Here is a 22,102-nt window from a genome sequence, read left to right on the forward strand (position 1 = left end):
CAGATCTAATGTGAATTGAGTAAAATCTATGTCAGTGATCAGCAGGGAAGTATGAGGACTTAGCATAAATATGCTCCTACAGGGAGCTTGCGTCCACATTACTATTCAAGGCCAACTATTGACTATTTTCTTCTATGAATTATTTAAATCCACTTATTCGGGAATGATTGGGAGTTAATCATAACGTGTGCAGATAAGACGGCGCGGCCACCTTCTCACCTTTACAGTGAAGGTCTACTTACCACATATATTGGAAATTCGTATGCACAAAAAAGGGATCATTTATCACCAGAAGCTTGTTGGAAGGACAACATGTAACAGCAATGGCATCAAGCCACATAATGTATGGGAGCTGTATTTGATGTTGGGGGCTTTGGTGTTGCAAATATTAAAAAGGTAGATACAATGGAAATGCAAGTCTACGAATTACCTTTTCTCTTTTCATAAATTATTGAGCAAAATGATATCACAGATCACAAAATAATAGTACACACTTTATGTATTCAACATTAAGACCAAGTAAGGACTTCAGACAACCAGGGTTGGCAGTGCCAAAGTCCTGTCCTTGGCACTGTGGCTGGTCCATGAAAAAAAAAAAAAAAATACTGCAAGAACATACCAGGGTCATGTAAAACAGACCTAAACAGGCTAAATTTGCAAGAAATCTCTATAGGCTCTGGTGTATGATAAACCATGGGCATTCGCAAACATGCTTCTCTAATGTTATACCACCTATTGGTTGACCTGCTTGGATCAATATTTTGTGTCACTGCATCAGAAGCCATGCCACTTTCCACAAAGTCATGCCCTCTTCCCTACTGAGCCCCACACACAGGTCATGGCACAAAAGGATATAAGACAATAAATTTTGTCCGAATGTAGACCAGGATTATGGTACCACCAGGATTATGTTACATTTTCAGTAGTAAATCTGGGTGTATTTCCACAGTTTCCATCTCAGGTAACCCTTTAATAATATGAAGGATAATTTCCAAAGTTGAGGATATAAAGTTAACATGTCATCCCTACAAAATTGTCAGTGACTACTACTACATGACTACTACTACAACCTCTTCAATCTTTTTCATAGTACTGTGGTGCTTAAGTGAAAACTACATAGTTGGGGAGGAAACTACTATTTGGGGTCAGAGGGACAAACCAAATCTAGCAGCTTCTAAGTTCTCATCATTGTTAAGTTCACAACTGAAGAGAAACCTATGCTTTCACTTTTCAAGACTAGAATAGGCCATTCCTGAAAATGAAATAGGTTTGCTGATATTGTGCAGGGGGGGTCTTTGTGTTAAAAATAACTACTAGTGCAAAAGAAAAATTAAAAAAGTGTTCTACTTGTAAAAAAAATGTCTGATTTCCTTGTATTAAACCACCTACGTCTTGTCTGTGCCATAATTTGTTCTTGTCTGGCATAGTTAAGTTGAAAACTTTGACACTGTAGTTGGAAAAAGGTTTATTGGCTAATTTACAGCAATTACATGGAAATAACAGAAGAATAGAGAACCCTTACAGAAAGAAGCCCTATCAAAGGCCCTCAAAGCCTTATAGAAATCTGTCTTGTCCTTGGGTTTAAATGGCCGTTAATCTAGGGGAAAAAAAAAAGAGCTTTGTGGTTATCGAGACAACTTGCTCAGCAATACCAATGTCACACAATGTGTAAGATACAAATGTCCCCCTCCAGCCTCTGTCACAACAAATAATGTCCATCGATCAAATCGTTCCCCCTAGCAGACATTTTCCAATTTTCTCATTGAGGAGGCCATAGATATAAATACCTTGCCTGAAGATTGTGCTTCCTGGGACAGTATGGATTTTCTTCTACTTCTGACCTAATCTGATTTAAAGGTAGTGGAAGACTACAAGCAGAGGTCTATTTGAGAATTGTCTGATATGTTACTGTCGTCTGAGTAAGATTACATTCAGAGATTATCACTAAACACACTTATCCCATATTGAAACTGGACAAATAAGGAACACAAGAAAATATGTATTGGATCTGGGGAATGTTAAGATCCTTGTATATTCATAGGCAAGGCAATGATTTCTTTTATGTCATCTTAAAAGATGTTGTCAAAACCAAACCAGAGAATTACCCCTGATCGATCACTTGCCATATTTATATGAGACAACCATGGGGTTATGAATGGGTTATCACCCCAATGAAAAAAGCCCTATGTTCATCTTTTATTGGGTTATTTATCCTTTTATGAGGCATAGTAAACTATCATTGGTCAGACTGACCTACGATATTGTCAGTCGGAAAACGAGATAGGAAAAATTACCCTTGGGGGAGTGTGGGGGGAGGGGGGGCAAAACGTCACAAAATAAGACTGCTCACCGAGCTGAGCAAGAATGAAATCCATACTAACACAGCGAATGTCATACAGCACTGAAGCTGCAAGCTGTCAGGACTCCAACAATGTACTTACATATGCTACACTTAATTTAGCTGCCTGTTCATCTGTTAACAAGAGAGGTTAAGCAGAATGTGCAAATCTACCGCCATGCTGCGTGAGTGGTTTTCTTTTCTGCTTCCAAATGACGTAACGTCATATCCAGCAGGTATAATTTGTTTAATTTATGTTTTTCAGGCCAGAATTGGCAAACTTAAAAAATTCCAGAGCTCTCTGTGTGCGGAAAAAAAAAAAAAAAAAAACCATGGCAAAAATCTCTTACTACAAATACTTCTATTTCTTTTCTACCTATTAAGCGGCCAACTTATTATACATAATAAAGGCTTAATAACAAATCTCTTCACTGCATTAGATGTTTCTTATTGACCGGTCTAATGTAACGTGAAGAAAATGAGCAGCCTTTAGTAGATATAGGATCAGGGGAGACCAAAGGAAAGAAAAAGTTTCTTTTTTTGTTTATGTTCAGATTGTCTTGCCTGGCCTGCGTGCCTGTTCAGCCACACTATGTGTAGATCACATACTGTTTTTTTATGTTTTGTATATCAGATCTCATAAAACAGATCGGATTTAAAAACACACAAACACACACACAGTTACAGAATGGAACATTAGTCCGGGCCAAAGGCAAAGACTAAAGATAACAATAGAGGCCACAAATCCTGCTCCGTCTACTGTATTTCGGTGTGGGAAATATTCACCTCTACTTAAAAGATTTTACCTGCAGAAATTGTGTGCAAATTAAATACCATAATATTAATAATAACCCCCCATGTAGACACCACTCCCATTAGTGTTCGGAGTAAAGGACATCCGACTTGCCCATCCAAGCTGTGACATAGGTGACCCAATAAGGGTATTGTATTTACGATGGTAAACTTTTTCATTCATGCCCAACCCTTTTAAGTATGCAAGTATAAATTTTACCAGGATTCAGTGAAAATTTTCCACCCCATTTCTGAAATTGGGAAATAAAGTTACATTTCTGAATCTGCCTTATGGAGTAAGTAGGGAGCCATCCTCACATCTTATGATGTCTCATCTCTCTAACGTAGTGAACACTTTCACAAAAAACTTTCCATGAAAACAAAAAAGGCAGGCAAAGAGGAGTCTAATGAAAGAACGAAAAACAATATCTAGAGTAAACAACATCAGACAATTCACAAAGATTTTACAATAGAAGGCAATGGTACACAGCAATATCAAACATACATGCAGAAAGTGAGTCATAAAGACATAAAGGTCTTGGAAGGAGATCTGGTTTACACATCAAACCTGTCACTCCTATTGCAATATCAAACTGCTGAAGTCTAGGGCCATGTCTATTCATCATATATTGAAATGTTTTATTTCCAGGAAATACGGTACCTCTGTAAAGCACATGAGTATTAATATTGAATATAATAACTCATGTAAAACAAATCATACCATATGTCCTTTATAGAATAAGGGGACATTAACAATATGTCCCAGGTTCTGCCAGTCTCTAGCTAAAAAACATTAGCCTTTTGCTGTGCCAGATTTAGCACGGTGATTATAAATTCTGGTTCAGTATAAGACTGGTGGAGTCTTTAGACAGATTTTAATATTTTCCGTCGACGCCCCTTCTCCACGAGGTCATGAATTTTTTTCCATAGGCCACACCCTTTAGCTGGTTAAATGGAAAAAGGACCCAAGAAAAATGTAAAAACCTTGATAAATGAGTCAAAGGGCATTTTCCACTTTAGATTTTATGGCGCACATCTGCCAGAACGGACCTTGGCAGCCGCTTCCAATTCTGTAGGAAACAGGAACCCTTTAAAATTCAAACTACCTGGTATTTCTTTTACCTTATATTCTTATGAAAATGTCATGTTTCAGATATAAAAGATATTTGTAGGTTCAGAAGGTGCACCTAATAGCTACAGAGAAACAAACCAAAGACAAGACACAAAATAAACCTGGCATTGGGAACTGACATTCAGCCAAAGTCATCCTTGCATCATTCTAGAATTTCCCATCAACCTGTTAAGGTCAGATATTTTTAGGGTTTCCGCAAGTCAGGAGACACATGTGACATTAAGATTCCTTACTTCAACAAAACAACTTTAGATAGATTTCAGTATTAGGAATTCCAGAACATAATTAATAATAAAAAATATATATATTACTGTGTGCATTTTACAAGATTTGAACAAAGTTGAGTTGCAAGTAAAAATAGACACCATGATCATAATTAAATACAGTCTGTGCCCAGTTTCCTAACTAGATAAGTTACAACCACAAGTACTCTCATATAAAACAACATCTACACCTCTTGTATTTTTGGTTGTGGAAACAAGAACGCCAATGTCCTAATGTACCAGTATCTCACAGGTAACATTGTGTGAAAGGCCTCTTTAACCAACAACTTTCCAGTAGTAATGGAGACAAATATCTACAATAAAAGTGCAATAAACTTAAGGAGGTAAACAGAAAAACACTTTAGGAACCAATTTGACTTTATAGCCAGTAGCCAATCCCTCTGCAAGTTGACTACTGAACTTCCATGTTGTACCAAACCACGACAAGACTGATCACCACCAACTTTACCAGAAGTCTAAACCACAGGACCTTGGCTTCATTTAACTGTCTAAAAGTGCAGATAAAACCAAAATCTAATGCCAAATGAATAGGATTAGCAGTTTCTTAATATGTGGATTGCACCATCTTGTCACTCACCTTCAATTCTCTTCAGGGCAGTCTGACATGACTCCTGGTTGGGGAATTCAAATGGACTGTTACACGTCCGAATAGTGTCACATTCACATTTTCCATTGATGATGTTGCATCCGGTTATAAAGTTTTCATTGCATGGTTCAAATCCATAGAGCTGACCATCATCCCAGTTCTCATCTAGAATATAAAGAAATAGATTTTATTACCACAGTGATGCAGGTCCATGGATACAGTATAAAAGATTACATGGATAACTATATATAGCTATGCTTCTTGTCAGGACATAAGCTCTGCCTTCTAAAAGTATCTATACACATAAGAAACGTTGATAGAAGCTGCCACTTCTGGAAGGACTTGTTGTCTCTCTGGGACATATGTTGTTGATGGAAAAGGGATGGGGGACTGCTGCTTGAGGTTTTTGGCAGAAGCGAACAAGAAAACAAGTATGGTGCCCATTTGTGAGCCCAAATCCTCATGGTAGGTTCTAATAAACGTCCAGTTAAGCCAAGGTTTATGCACATCAAAGGATATAAGAAATACCCATTGTGCATCTAACAACATAGTCTAACTGTCACTGTCTAACATGACTTGCGCCATACTTTTTAGACTTTTTCTTTACACTTTTGTGACTAGTTTGTCAGAAAGAGGTGTGGCCAAAGGAAAAGTATTTGGTCTCCAGAAAAGGGTTAGTGGCGGTGGTGAAATGGTCTTCACATTGTGACAACTATAAAGAGGTTACGGCAGTCTTAAACTGCGCAAAAATTTATAATCAGAGGTAAATCTGGTGCAGCTATACACTGGAAGGCCACACGTTACATTGATCCATTCCCCCTCAGAGCAGGCTTTTGCTTCCTCCATCAGACCCACATCAGTCTGAGGACATTCCTCCTCCTAAAGCAATACTACATAGAGAATAGACAGCACAAAAAAAAAAAAAATCTGTAGAGTTTTCTAGTTGTGGGGCTCCTAAGACCATTGTACCTTTTATTAAGCTGTCATGCGTTTTCTAAAATTGGTCAATAAAAACTCTAACCTACACAGGGATTACAGGTTCCATGGATATTGGACGATACAAGTAAAAAAAAAAAAAAATTGAAATCAAAAGTTGCCCCTGGCTCAAAGTGCTCTGTGATCTCTTGTCTCACTTTTGTGACATCCACAATTTCCTGAAGCACATCACTACTGAAAAGAGCCCAGTGTTTAGAGAAGTAAATGCCCTGTTTATGAGAAATCACACTGGTCTGAATGTTACACTTGTAAAATGGGTTACAGCAGTGACAGCAAAAATACGGTAAGTTTCTAGAAAAAAAAAAAAAAAAAAAAGGCGAAAGGCGAAAAAAAAATAACAGGAATGCATGAAAATTGCATGTTGATGCGGATTTGATGAGGATTTTTAGCAGTGATGGTGAACCTTTTAGAGACCGAGTGCCCAAATTGCAAACCACTCATTTTATTGCAAAGTGCCAACACAGCAATTAAAGCAGTAACTTAATGCAATGTTCTTACTCTCTTCTCCAACAGGTTTCAATGATCCCGAGGATACAAATATTGTTAGTGGGACCCAGAGCAGGAGCTCCCATAAAAAAATCTGACCCTGTCCGCAACTTCTCCCTCTTCCTGCAGTATAAATTAGACAAGGATGCTTCCCTTTAAAATAATGCTGAGCATGGCATGTCCCAGGCTTCCACCAGACTGCAGGAGGATTCCTGTCTGGTAAACTCTGTGCTGGGCAACAGCCTGAGTGCCCAAAGAGAGGATTCTGAGTGCCACCTCTGGCACCCATGTCATAAGTTCGTAGAAGTCTATAGACTTCAATGTAAAAAAAAAATTAAATGCAAAAATCCACAGCAACTCACAACAAGTTTAAAACTATCATGATTTTATTTCCTGAATTCAGCAACGACAGAAAAAATAAAATAAATAAAATTTTGCATTGTCTACTTTACTTTTTCCAAATCACATTCACTTTAACGCTAGTGTATTATGCTGCAGAATTTTCCTTTGAGTCCTGTGTATTCAGGAGCCTTGATAACAAGCTCTTGCACTTGAGGCAGCTGTTGCCAATCTGTTTAGGTTTGGCAAGAATTTCTGTCAAATTTACAGTAATGACAACAAAACCTGAAGAATCTTATTCAGCAAGAGCTAAAACGCCCTAGTGGGATCTGTAATGTGTTATACTCTAGCTTCCTTTACCAGTAGTACTGTAAAAACTGTACTGGTTCAGCAGATATAAATGTATAGACTAGGGATCATGGACACCCGAATGCTTACACAATCACATTTGCTTCTGGAAAGTTTTTGGCAAGCTCTGGTAAGTTCTGTGGCGGAGACATGTTCTGGAGATTCTGTGTGTAAAGATAGTATAGGTAAAGGTGTGAAACATTCATACAGGTTTCTAATAGAAGCTACAAAATGAATTCATAGAATCAAGTTCTGCCCATTTAGAGATCAGAAGTTCAGGAAAACCACAGAATGTCTTAGCTTTTCTTATTCTTTGATACGAGTTCACACTGGTCTTTTTTAATCCATGTTTATGCACCAAGCAATAAAATCCCCGTTTTAATCTTTGAATAGTGTGTGGAGCTCTTTATATGTGGCTGTTGAGTTGCGTGACTTGCCTGTATGAATGCTTAGCACCTTGATAACCACCATTACCCAGAGCACACATTCCAAATCAAGATCTCTGTGTCAAATTCCTGTCTTTCCACATGACTGGAATGTAAAAAAAATCCTGACTAACCAGTACTGGCACTGGTCCAGACCCTCTTCCTGAAGCAATAGAAGTAGGAGGCCGAGCAGGCGTTTGCTTCCTCCATCAGACCCACGTCAGTCTGAGGACATTCCTCCTCACATCCCAATACTACATGGAGAATAGACAGCTCAAAGAAATCAGTAGAGTTTACTAGTTGAGGGGCTCCTATGATTATTGTACCTTTTATTAAGCAGTTTATACCAGCTCCACAAACAGACCCTTCATTTATGTAGAGGTCACCACCGAGGCCTGTGATTGGAGTGCTGGTTGCCCTTCTAACCAATCACAGCAACAGCATTCATCACCACTATTTACTTATTCAAATCAACTGCTATGTTATATAGGGCTATGCTCACACATGTCTCCTGAGTCTTAATTTTATTTTATAGCTATACCTTTCATGCCAAAAAGAGAATCTTAGGGCTCCGGCTCCACATCTTCCTAGACCCAGGAGTTATGTAGCTAAAGGGGGTAGGAAAAGAGAAGGTTCTGGCAGGAGTAGAAATTTAGGAGGGGGAGTTATTTCTGTAGAGGTACTACCACTACTTCAAGGAAACCGGTCAGCAGAAATTGACCGAATATATCACTATCAGTATGAACAACGTTCCAGAAGGATGCGAAACACTTCATACGTGTTTGTGAACTGCTCCCGATTCATGCTGGCTTTAATAATAAATAATAATAAAGTATTTACAGTTTCACAGACGGACGGCAACGCGGACCATTTTATGGCTTCTAACAATCACTACCAGCATGTCATCAAGCAGCTGAACACCTTCTAGATCATGTCCATTTCTGGCTCAGCATGGTGGCATCATGCAGAAAATCAACATTGAAGTGAGATGTAATTTGGTTGTATAAAGTCAAGGAGGTTGAGAGTTTATCACTGAAGTCAAGCACCTCATCTCAGAATGCCCTCTTCACTGTAATTGATGGTCCTGCATTCAGACACATAACTGGGTAATATTATAGGAAACAAATAATCCCAGTGGTGACTATTTCATAGCTCTTTTATATGTTAACTAGCAAAGAATCAATCCTTTGACCCTTAAATGCTACTATGGGTATTTACATTTCACTAATAGGTTCCATGCATTATACATCTAAACTCATTTCAGTAAAGTAAGCATCCACAAAGTGCCATGTTCTTTCTGCCTGTTGCTAGATTTCAGTTTGGCAAAGCCAGTCTAACAAATGGGAATTGGGGGCTGGCAATGCTTGATGGCTTAGGAATCAAAACTTTGCTACAATGTTCGTTAAAGAAATATTTAGTGAGGAAAAACAGCACATACTCCAGCTGTTTATAAGGCAGCTACACTGTTCTAATAAATTGCCTGCAGCCAGATAACGCAGAGTTTGAGGGGCACTGCTCGTACACAGCGCTACATTACATACAGAGGCAGAAAACGCCAGGCTTTTATTGTCTTACTCTGTACTGAAAGAACCTGTTTAGGTTTGCACTAACTTCAAAGGGATTAGAAGAGCATGTTTGAGTCTCATTCATCCTAGATCGAGGCATACTTTCCCTAGGGAAATTTTTATTGTGACGGAGACTAAAAATACAAGACTGGATCAACGTGTCTACAGGAATCACGGTCAAATGGTCAACACGATAAAAAAAAATAAAAAAAACCTGCAAAAAACATGAGCTGTTTATATTCTCACATTCCCGCTCTGCGCTTTCCCATGCAAATAGGAAAATTGCTCATCTATTCCTCATGGTGTGCACATTTTGCTCTGGTTAGACAGGCTGACAGACATGTAAATTATGTCCTATTTTTATGCACCTTACAGATGCTGCATGACTTCGTCCCATTGTCAAGTACAGGGAAGAGAAACATTCTCCCGAGGGGACAAAATACCTCGGAGCTTCCCTTTGTTATTTTCTCTCATGCCAGTCACAGTTATGTCAGGTGATCGCCACCAACCTGAATTTGATAGTGAAGTCTTTAGCTATTCTCTGCATTCTGTTTAATGAAGCACCTAAGGGATTAAATATGTTATGCAGAGACAGTTCCAGAAAGGAAGAAAACCTGCTGCTGTTTTCTACGCGCTCAGAGAAATAAATCTTCTGCTGGAGACAGTATTTTTCAACCCTATAATGATCCACTTAATAAGTGGAGATGTCCGTCAGCAAAAATAGTCATGCTATGCCTTTCCAGCAATAGGAAATAGTCAAACTATTCCAACTATGAGAATTGTGGTTGAAAGGGATTTGATGTATCCAAAGACCGAGTTATGTAATCACATTTGCCTTATCCTACATCTGCAACTTTGGACCAGAACCTATGGTCTGTTATTGGCGGCCTGCGTGCCCTCAAATCTCACACACTAATGATGTAGGCGAGAATAGGACCTGCGCGAATATATGCAGATCGGGCAGGCTGCTCACACGCGGTGTCATGCAGCCATGTGAATAAGCCCATTGAAAAGAAATGTATCCATTAAATCAATGGTGCGGAAAAATTCTACGCTTGTGTACAGGAAGCCTTAAAGGTGTTCTCCAATTAATTGGGCCCCATTCCCTTAATGCTAAATAAAGCAATTAGCTAATTTACTATAATTAGCTATATTTCGTCATTAGGGAGTTATAAAAAGAATTTTGGGTAACCCTACCTAGCTCGATGTCCTCCTAGATCCCCTCGGAAATGACCTGTCGTTTCTTATTTCTTTGTCACGCATGCACAGTGCATCTTTCTTTGCCGGCGGGCTGCATATTCACCTGTATCGCAAGTGAACAAGCCTGTACAACGGCAATAGCCGAGAGCGTGTGTGCAGCGTGCCTGGAGCCCCAAGGAGCGTACAGCGGCCATCTTGTCCCAGACACCATGAAAATGGATATAAGGTACTGGGGGGCTAAAGATCTACTGAAATAGGAAGGATTAGGGACAAATATGTTGTAAATATGTAACACTAAGAAAAGGAATATTTATATAAAAAAAAAAAATTCAAATATCACATAGACCCGCTGGAGAATTTTAAAGGCATTATCGTTATGTGATTGTAAAGCAAGAGTAGCCATGTGCTAGGTACTAACCAGCAGGGGCACTTCTCTTCAATCTGGACACAAGAGATTCCAAGCCATTTTATTTTTCATTTAGTGCCCATTTCTTCAATGATAAATCTCATGACAACATCATGTATCTGCGAGGAAAAGATATTCACAGCTTAAGGGTGGTTGCTATGGAACGTAGGGATGTCCGAGGGATTCCTGTACAGTGGTGCATATAGGCACAGTAATATGTAACCTGCTTATTCCCTGCATGAGGCACTGCATGTCTGTGCATATAGATCACTTGTTCAGGTTATTTAATGGACTGTCACCACTATCAAAGATCTGTATGTGAGGACAACAGAAAACTAATGCAACGAGTCCCTGTCTGCCGGCTGAACTGTAGCACCGGCACAAACTGTGCACTGTGTTCAGTCTGTGAAATCTGACCAGCACACAGATCCGCTTCCACAGGCCCAACATTGTTATTAGTATGTATTTCTAGAGCACTATTAATTCCACGGTGTTGTACAACCAGTAAATGCTCATGAGCAGGGAGTCTTCGTTATAATAAACCTAAGGACTCTACTCAATTTCTGATAATTTGTTTTTCTAAAAAAAAAAAAAAAAAAATTAATAAAATTTCCTATCTAAACCTAAACAATTGGGAAACTTTGTTATATTTCTGTAATATCTGGTGGCCAAAGACCTACTCAGTCAACATTTCTTTTCTTGTGCCTTTCATACAACATGCATGCTTAAATGTCCTCTGGGAAATCCAACACATCTGATCCTTCATTCTCTTAACATCTGTCTTAGGCCAGGGAAGAGTCACAATACACGGTCTGGTTAACATAATCATGAAAAAAAATGTGCAAATAAGTATTCCTAGATGTGATAAGGAAAACCAAGCCTCTTTGGCTACCACCTTGTTATATAGCCCCCCCCCCCCCCTTTAACATCAAGCATGGCTTTTTAGGAAGCCTAATGACATGTTGTAAGATTAAAGTCAATCCAGTATATCTATTCCAGAAGGAACAGATTTCCAACTTTAGACAGCACTGTTTTCGACATGGCTGGGCCTCTTCAGTACAGCGTAGAGAACATGTTTGGCTGAGTGAGAGGCTTGTGACCAGGGTCAGGTAGTAAATCCAGGCCCCCTTACAGGCGTGTGGAGACTCATAGCCATTGATGCTCCACTAGGGAACTTTGGGAAATATGCAAATAGTTTTTTCTAGATGGGACATAGACATTCAGCCATCATTTGTCAAGTGGTATGACTACCTGTAAAGAAAACTGGTCTCATGTTTAGTATGGATACATTATTCTGGAAAAAAAAAAATGTAAACTCCTATGTTAAAAGACCCATCTACCTTTTCCTTCAAAACTCCTAGTTTACTAAATCTCTGTCTGCTGACTCAGTTGATTTTTATCTCCTTGCACAGCATGTGGCTGAAAGAAAATAGAATAAGCAGGGGTCTAAGAGCTATCCTTCAAACCAATGCACAGATAGAAGCACTGACATGGAAAACACTGAAAAATGTTTGTCTGCACAGAAAGACTTCTTAATGAATAATAACATGATGCTGCCGTGGTATAAGGACACTTGGATTTACTCACCTACATTAGAATATATTTTCTGGAAATACAAAAACAACATACTGATGAATCCATATATAGATTGTCTTACAACGACATTTAACAATCAAATACTTCCCAAGATCTAATGATCAGCATTGATCTTCCCCATCATTTAGATGGTGGTGGGTCATCCTGATTCAGATATATTCATTGCCTTATGGATATGGTCACAAAACAACTCAACCAGGACATAGGTACAACACTAAAAACCGCTAGTTACTGAAATAAATCCTGGTAAAAATTCATCAGATGACCCCAGCAGGTCTTGTCACCTCGCCAGAGCCTGCACATTCTATTTTTATAGGGATGAGACAGTCGCCCTAAGGGAAGCCTCCTCATTTTATAGACGAATACCTGACACGTTGCACAACAAAAGCATCAATCTGACGCTCAGCAACAAAAATGTAAGTTGCTCTGAAACATGAAAGTTGTGTTTTTTTTGGTTACTTAATACATATCATATAACTAATACATTCAGATATTAGTTGCCTATTGCAGCAAAGTAGGTCACATCTTTACTTTTAGTAGAAAAGGCCCAGTGAGAGCCACCGAAAAAGAGAAAACATGTTATTTGCAACTAATGCAATTGCACTGATGTATTTGGTTTTAGTGCTGGTCTAATTATAACAAAGGCAGTGCTGCTCAGAAGCCCAAAGGATGATATGACCATATTAATAATATACATCTGTCCACCCCCATTGCAATATACATTATCTAGCTCCATACAGAAGTCTGCCTGTAAAGTAAAATACACGATCCAACTGATAAATCATATAATCCACTGAATGGTGACAAAGAATTTACTTTCAAGGCTAAACACACAAAATAAAATTAATCAACAGTGTTAAAATGGTTTAGAAAAAGGAAGGAATTATGAGTCTTTCAATTATAAAAGCTAACCTTGTGCAAAGACAAAACATTACATAGATGTATTATTCATGATAAAATTCATGGAAAAATGGAATTTATTTATGTGGGATGTAAAGACAATTAACTTTGGCATATGTTTTGCCGAGAACAATAGATCATAGCACACATGTGCAAACTTCAGGGCCATTATGTGTCCAAGTTTTAAGAACAGGACAATCGTATTCTGGTCAGGTCCTTTGACATTGGCACATAAGATAAGTTTCTTTAAAAGGTGTGGGTGCATCTATCAATCATTTTACCAACAGCAAGATACAAGCTTCTGCCAGACGTCTGTGACCATGCATCTCACCTGCAGACAAAGATTAGTGGGATCCTTTCCCCAACATAAATGTGGAGAAAGATCAGCAGATTCAGACAACTTTAATATGTACAAGGCATTTCCAGTTCAGTATACTTCAGTTTACATCAGGGGGAATTCCCCAAGACGGGCCATTCTGCAAATTCCCACCCACTCGCGGTCTAGCGCCTGTATTGCCTAAATGGTTCTGGGCTCTTAGTGAATATGGGTACAAGTAGACGAGATTGGAAATGGCGGAGCTACAGTCTCCAATATTTGGTCAACTTATGGGCCAAATGGAAGAATTCTGAAATATTTTTATGCTACATTCTTTCTACACATGGATAACAAATTATATAGTTTGAAGACTAACTTACATTCTCGCACATTTTGGGCTTGAAGTTCCAATGGGCAGTTTTACTTGGTGTATGGCAGTCTACACTCCGACTATATGGATAGCTCTCACTAAGTAGGCCTTGGATAAATTATAAACTATACACCACTATCTTACTGTAGAACATGCCCTACCATGGCAATTTCACTTTGAGCAATTATTTTAACTTTATACCATTATCCATAAAGTTTATATCCAGGATTTACAAAAGGAAAGAAAGTTATTTTTATTTTTTACATTTTTAGAATTGTTCTAAAAAAATGGAGCAGAATGACTTGCATTATCAGTACAACCAGTGCTCTTTATTGCAAGTTGGAGGCAGGAACAAAACACTTTGAATTTAGTATTTTTAGAGTCTACAGAAACATACTTATTGTAGCAGCAAGATTAAAGAATATGCTCAGATAATCCCTTTCTAACATGTGAATTTACAGTCTCCTACAGAAAGTTTCAAAAGATATGCAAGCTCAAGTTTGGTTTATAGTATGTAGGTTGTACCACCTGCATTTTAAGAAAGCTGGTCATTAGCAAAATGTCCCACTTGTTCTGTTGGCCAGAGTACTGAAATACATTGAAATTTGTATTAGGGCAGCCTGCCATCATTACATCATCCACTGCCCAAAGAAGTGAGAGTTAGCAAACTCCATACTAGCGTAAGCCTTTTAACTTACTAAGTGGCCCCATGTGGTCAACAAATGTCTGCCAGCATGCAGGCAACACCTAAATAAGCAGATCCTGCTATATTATAAGACTTATTTATTTGCCTTTCTGACCAAACACACTGTATCCTGGATATAGAAACAAGCTGCTCTAATGGTTTACATTTTTATGCATAGAAAAAAAAATTAAAGTAAAAGTAATTTATGATATGATAAATTACGGTAGTAATAAAGAAGTATCTATCAAGGCTCTTAATTCACAAAGGAAGCCTACTACAAAGATAATACAATACAAATAACTACAACCGCCTTGTTTCATGTGGCATTGCATCAAAAGGTGAGGTTTCAGCTTCGTGCTGACCAACATCAAAGTATACATAGCATTTAGGTGAATTTGAAGAATCCGTCGTCAAGAAGAACACCGTTTCTGACCATTATTTAGCTTGTGTTCTGTATTTTTCAACACAGCTTTAACCTTCTGCAGGCTCCATATCTAATCGTCACATTTCCTCAGAGTGGGCAGAAACAGGCTGCTTTTGTCTCCTACAGGTAATTCAATGTGAAAATAGGCAATCAGACTAACGTATGGTCAACCAGCACTCCATTTAAATCTGTGGCCATTCTAGGAAACATTCCCATAGAAGTGTGTAAATCCCTGATCGAGCAACCATGCACTTGCACTACTTGGGGGCGCTTGTAAGTTCCTGATCCTAATCACAAGAGGTAACAGACATTGGCGCCAAAAGACAAAATCAACTAGGACACTTATCCCCTCCTAAATGCCTAAAATCTAAAAAAAAAAAAAAAAAAAAAAAAAAAAAAAAAAAAATAGGACTATAAAAGATAAACCTTCTATAGGTGTTCTGTAATGTTCCCTTTTCTGCTTCATCTTGTGCTTAACTAAGAAAACTGGCTGGAGCAGGAGCCTCCTTGCAATGTGATAAAAACATAACTAATCCCTGAATCTTTATTAAAGGGGTATTATCATATAGGCATTTACATCCAGATCCATTAATCTTCCATATATTAACATTGCTTCAATCAGATGTCATTAAAAAAAATTTACCGGTGTGAAGATAATTTCGATTAAATGTAGCGTTATAGTCCATTAGATACAGCCACCTCTGCTGGAGGGATTGCACAAAGAAATAAAAGAATTTTGTATATGAAATGTCCGGGAGTTACTGCATGTCCTCCAGCTGTCCTGTGGCAATGATCGCTGAATCCTGGTGGTCAGGCAGGACTCAATAGCGCATGTCTGGCCACCGCAGCCAGAGTGTGACGTGGTCGTATCCGGGGAAGCTATCTGGTTTCTAAGGCACAACATGACTACATTTATGAGAAATTATCTTCACACAGGAACATTTTTTTAATAACATCCAATTGAGGAAATTTTTACATATGGCAAATGAATTAAATTAAATTTAAATGCCCAGATGGGAACCCCCCCCTTTAATTCTGAGTCTGATTCTGCTCTTTAGCAGAGACGTGTGGTGGTAGCTCCTCCACTGGTTGGCCCCACCACCTGCGAGTCAACATCAGAGCCTCGGGAGAAGAGGAAGCAAGACTGCGGTGGGGGAACAATGCCAAACAATAGGGGAGGACAGGGTGCCACAATATGAGGGAGGATTGAGGACAGAGGGACAACATGAGGGTGTTGGAGGACAGGGGCAACGGGCATTAATGCTATACTATTCTTAGGGGTGGGGCAATGGGCTGGGCAGTGGCGTGATTTTGGGGAAAAGAAGAGACATTTTTGTTCCTCTTTCTTTAGTCCAAAAGTGAAGAGATATGCCAAACCATACTCCCTCAAGTAGCCTCCAGCTGAAAATGTAGGATTTCAGGAGGAAATAAACCCCTATATTGTCTTCAGGATTTCTACAGGACTGCGTCAGACTGACAAACACCAAATGCATCCATATTTCTTGTTTACTTTTATGATTCATTCTCAGCTTATTGAAATTCCAAAATAACATACATAAAGACCTCCAGGAAAACACTGAAAATAAAGAGCGCATTCTGCAGTGATGTATAACATTCTAATGAGACAACGGTGGAAAGTAAACACTGACATACTATAAAAGTCTAGCACTGTACGCTCCTTGTAAGTCTCCCAGCTAATCTCTCAGATATAAGGACTGCATTATTTAAAGCTTTTCCCTGAGTTTGTGTGTGGTGGAGACGTATGCTTTCCCTCAAGTCTTCCAAGCAGACCACTGATCATGTAACTGGGAGAAACAAAGGGCCTTGCACTGCACCTATTTGTAAAGCTCGCCTTTAGTAAAAGAGGCCTGTCTAACAATAACACTGGGGAAATACAGGCCCTACTTTTCTCAGCTCAATGAACATTTAAGCCTCATATTTAATAGCTAAAGGTTACTGGGAGGTACATTAAAAAATCTAATTCAATGGTATTAATCACTTTTATATCCTTCTGCCAAAGTATGAAGCCTACTACAGTTCCAAAATAGGTACAGCTAATCCGTGTCCCTATGCGCTTAGAGAATAAGCAGACAAACGTATGACCGTGTTAGAGGCAAAATATATCAGATTTTAAGTAGTGATCATATTGTCTGTCTCTTTTAAAGGGTCTACAATGATTATCTTGCAAGTGATGAAGGTACTTGTGGAAATGCTATCCCTATACACAGGTCCATTGTTCTGTGCAGAATGTAATTACGTGGCTATGATTAGTCACACGGCTAAGAGCAGAGGGCAATATGTAATTTATACCATAGATAATTGAGCTATTCCATTTCCACAATAAAACGCAGCTATCCTATTAATCTAATCAAATCCAGTCTCATCATTATCTACTATCCAGAACGCTGGTATTGTTCACTTATCAAAGTGATAGGTTTTCCTTCATTTCAATCAAGTTTTACTATTTATATCTATATCATATATTATTTTTTTTTAAAAAACAACGCTGGGGCTTGAAGATCTCGCTTGGATTGATACTTATCTTGTTAGCAAAACATCTGGAGAGATTTTCAGGAAACTGTAGCCTTAAAAGACATCAAGCATTGAAGTAGGGGTCTGATGTAATTGTTAGTCTTTCCTCGTACGGCAGCCGAGACCTAAAGCATTTTGTTGTGCAGCTGCATGCTGATCTGACAGTTCAAAAGCTTTACCTGCACACAGGGGTATATGACTGTGGTTACATTAGCTCGCTACTTCTAAAACACTTCCTGCTTGTCCTATAAAATATAGCCCTTTGGGATAGCGACGATCCAAACTTATATGGGGTTATTTGTCAAGGCTGATGCAGTGTTCATGGCATCTTCAAGTGCGCGGTTGATTTTTCAAGTCCTATTTATGAAGCGACTACTAACATGTACATAAAATGTGCCATGCAGATTTTTTTTTTCCAAGGCTGCTGATGGATATTTATGCCTTTGTACAATCTTTGATTGCCTTCCGCCTTACCTAAGTACATACTTTATTTGCCAAAACAGAATAAGGAATAAAGGAGAACTGATGGCCACTTACATAAAGACATCAATAACAGATTGCCGTTTCCATTTTTACCATATTAACACATTCAGCGCCCACAACTATTAAGAAGAGGCTGTGATATCTGGCCTTTCTGATATGGAGGATATTAATAAGACAGTAAGGGTCTGACTGCTTCAATGCAATAGGCCAGTGATGGTGAGCCTTTTAGAGACAGAGTGCCCAAACTACAACCAAAATCCACTTAATTACCATGAAGTGCCAATGTGGCATTTCAAGAAGTAACTTATTGCTCCCTGTTCTTCAACATCATTCAATTGTATCGGCTCTCCTAAGGCCACTAATACAGTTGAAAGATGTTGGGCAAATAAGTTCAGACCATCACCTCCAAAGATAATGCCCTTCTGTCAACACCTTCTCACTTTTCCCACAGCCAATGAAATGTCTCTTTAAAATAGCGCCAAGAGCAGCATCCCTTAAGTTGCTTGGGACTGCAGGAAGATTTGGTGGATTTGGTCCTGTTTGGTGAAATTGGGGGACGGCCTGAGTGCCCACAGAAAGGGCTCCGAGGGCCTCCTCTGGCACCAGTGCCATAGGTTCACCACCACTGCAATAGGCGATCGAAAAGTGATGCCTTATATGAACAGGTTATCAGTATCAAACTCAACAAGAGTCTAACAACGCCAAATGCATCCAAAAATTTAACCTGTGTTGTATGGGGCACTTCATACGAGATAAAATTCCTAGTTTCCTGAGATAATAGATATGTGAAAAAATAACATTTCTCTTGGTTCAGCAGGTGAGGGTTGAGTCACCATCTTCTTTCTAAGAGGCATTGTAAATCCTTGTGCACTTGGTTTTGGGTATTATAGAAGGAAGAAAACAGGTGCACCAACTGGCATGAACCTAACCTTGGTGCACAGAGAATCTGCCTAAATACTAAAAATGTATTTTTTCTAAAATAATGGATTAATAAGCACATACTACTGGTTTTACTTGTAGGACCAAAACCAAATATGACAGTACTATAAACAGTCAGCCATGTGTCTTATTCAAGACATACAGTATGAACAACGTTTGATATTTAGGTTGCCTGTTCAGGTATAGCAGATGGAAATAAAACTTCTGCCTTAGATGACTTTACATTTACAGGTTTGTATAACTGAACAAATAATTGGTGTGTTCTAACAGGAAGATAAGCAAGTGGACATGACACATCAAGTCATAAAGTTGTTTATTCCTCCAAAAAGGCAAATCAACTCATTTTCAGACACAGCTTCAATTGCTGTGTCAGCTTCAGCTGAGTGGCATGTCACCATTTGGCTTTTTTTTTTTTTAAATGGGCATAAACTGATATTTATATCCTTATTCCAAACAGAACTATTAAAAGGTTCTAACTCCACACCAGCACAAAGCAGGGCACAAAAATGTGTACTGTCTCCTATACGTTGCATCAAACATGGGGAAGCAAAGTTTGGATGAGTTATTCTTGTGCACCTGTATGTGTCCAAGGTGCAGTTCACAATGTCAACACCTACCCCTGTTACTAGGAGTCTGTAGGTCACTGAAAAATTAAAAACATAAGGATTGGCTCTGTATGTCTGCTTACTGCAGCTGGGCAGGAGGAGCTGAGCAGATTGTTTTATAGGAAGTCTCAGTATAAATCACATCAAGAGGGTGGTACTGTAAGAAGTCCTGCTCAGTGAATGCCAGTCATCACTATGTACTCTATATCCAGGCAAGATTGTAACATCACCGAGTTGGACCATTCCCTGGATTCCGGAATCCTAAATTCCAATATCAATTTAAATGATCCCTCCCTAGTCCATACCGTGATGTCTGGATAGACAGTTTTTTTAGGGTACATCTTCAGCTAAATAACATTCCAACAATTTTTATTCAATTTCAAATAATGGTATTATTATAGTAGTAAAATTTTTAACCATGATGCTGTACCACTGGACGCTCAATTTAAAGTCACCCAGGGTTGGACGGATGTTTGGGAATGATGAATATTTATAAATCTGATCTGACTAAATTACAGTAGAATTTCTATGCATGGTGAAACCATCCCGTACCCCTCGTGTACCGATAGCAGTGGTGCCGTTAGAGCCAAAGGCAGCTTAGTTTATTCTAAGGATAGGTCTATAATATATGTATTGCCAGAGGACCGCTTTAATAATTTAGAGTATTTGCTAGATCAGAGGGGTTTTGAAGGGAGGTCAAGTCTGTTGGTGACGGGGTATAAAATGAGATAGAAGCTATGTGCCTCCCTTCTGGCTCCTCAGAGCAATGGCTACTCCAATTTACTACACAATCCAGGCCGTCATAGGCCTTACTGAATGGCTGAAGAGGGAGATAGCGATGGAACATGAGTCTGGAGAACTGGAAAGTTTCTGTCTTTTACAGAGCAACAAGGAGGTATGGGAAGAGCAGTCTACATGGGTAACTCTTTCCAGATAAACCACTTGTAGTGCATGTGAATGTATTATCATTGAGAAGTTAATATAAGGTATAAAGTAGAAAATTAAACAAAAAGGTTACATTTTCCACAAGTTAAATGCTAAAGAGGAGTCTATTTTAATAGCCATCTAGAAACTATTGATATGGCTTATACATAAACATATGTCTTGTACCATATACAATGAATCCCGAGTCCCTGGGGAGAGCACAATGAGCGACTATTTCAACTCCCTCTATGTGCATTGCAGTAAGATAATCACCTGACTTAAGACTAATAGATTTTTGTTTTTCTATTACTTGCAATTTGTGCTCATATGGGGAAATTGCAATGAGTTCTACAGAGAATGAAGTCTACAAAATCAGTTCCAGCTAATCTAGTTCCTGAAAATAAGACTGTCCCCATACATAATTTATTATGGTTGCTATGGTGTTGATTCAGCTCCAAATTAGGTTTCTGGCTGGCTTGTAAAGTGTCCAACCGGGCCAACTTTTGTATATGTGATTGCTGATGTAAAAAGCACAACTCAATGCATCTTTACTTCCTCGCATACCAGGCAGAGGGCTATGAAGATGGCAGCCAAAAAGACTGCTAGTTTTTGCTTTAAATAATGGCAGGTTAGTACAATGTTTCTTTTCTTTAGAGGAAGAAGAGAATGTTGCTCTGTATTGCAAACTACAAAATGAAGGGTGTAAAAAGTGGACCTCAATGTATCATGACGCTTCCTTCCCTCTGAGAAGTTTTAGGAACATGTTATCTTTGGTTGGTTTAGTCTTTCACATAGGATCACGTTTGATTGATCAGGAACATGTTATTCTATCACAAGTGCAAGTCTTTAAATCCAAACACAATGCTGGAATTGGATTAAGTGAAGAATTCTAAATGTCGGGGGTTCATAAAGTCTGCATTCCTGTACTTCCTTTTAAAATTCATCAAATGCTGCATGAAGGTTGATAAATTTGAATAATCTAAAAATTATCCAAGCATGACAGGCTAAGGGTGCTGCCACACTTCACGTTCTTGGACCGTTTTTAAACGGACTCAAACGGCATGCGTTTTTGTAAGCTTACCATGCATTTTACTGATTTTAATCTGTTTCACAGTTGCCTACACTTCTAGAAATGAAGATAACCAGGTTGAAAGCAGCCAAACGCATGGTAAACTTGCCCTGGTATTGCAGCCCATCTGTATATAAATTGTTTGAAATAACACACACTGGCCATAGTTCAGAGCGTTGCTATTTTTAGGATAAAGCAGCCATGATTTTCAGACCTTTGACAACCCCTTTATTGTGTACCCTGGCCACTTATGGTTTTGGTAAACTGCAGGACTGCATTCACACTGTAGCTGTAATGCCAGATGCACCATGAAAATAGTGAATTTTTATAAATTTACTTAATTTACATCAATTAGTTATTCT

At 38.8% G+C, this 22,102-nt stretch overlaps 1 protein-coding gene across 2 annotated transcripts in view; it reads right to left on the bottom strand.

Annotated features, from left to right (window-relative positions):
* Positions 1-22,102, bottom strand: part of CRIM1 (cysteine rich transmembrane BMP regulator 1) — a 474,029-nt gene that overhangs the window by 418,787 nt on the left and 33,140 nt on the right. For both annotated transcript variants that reach the window (XM_072140823.1, XM_072140822.1), the window contains exon 3: positions 5,124-5,297. In XM_072140823.1, the coding sequence (XP_071996924.1) occupies positions 5,124-5,297 (174 nt within the window). The remainder of the gene's footprint in view (positions 1-5,123; positions 5,298-22,102) is intronic.

The sequence above is a fragment of the Engystomops pustulosus genome, chromosome 3 (genome assembly GCF_040894005.1).
Source record: "Engystomops pustulosus chromosome 3, aEngPut4.maternal, whole genome shotgun sequence".
In the NCBI taxonomy this organism is placed as follows: domain Eukaryota; kingdom Metazoa; phylum Chordata; class Amphibia; order Anura; family Leptodactylidae; genus Engystomops; species Engystomops pustulosus.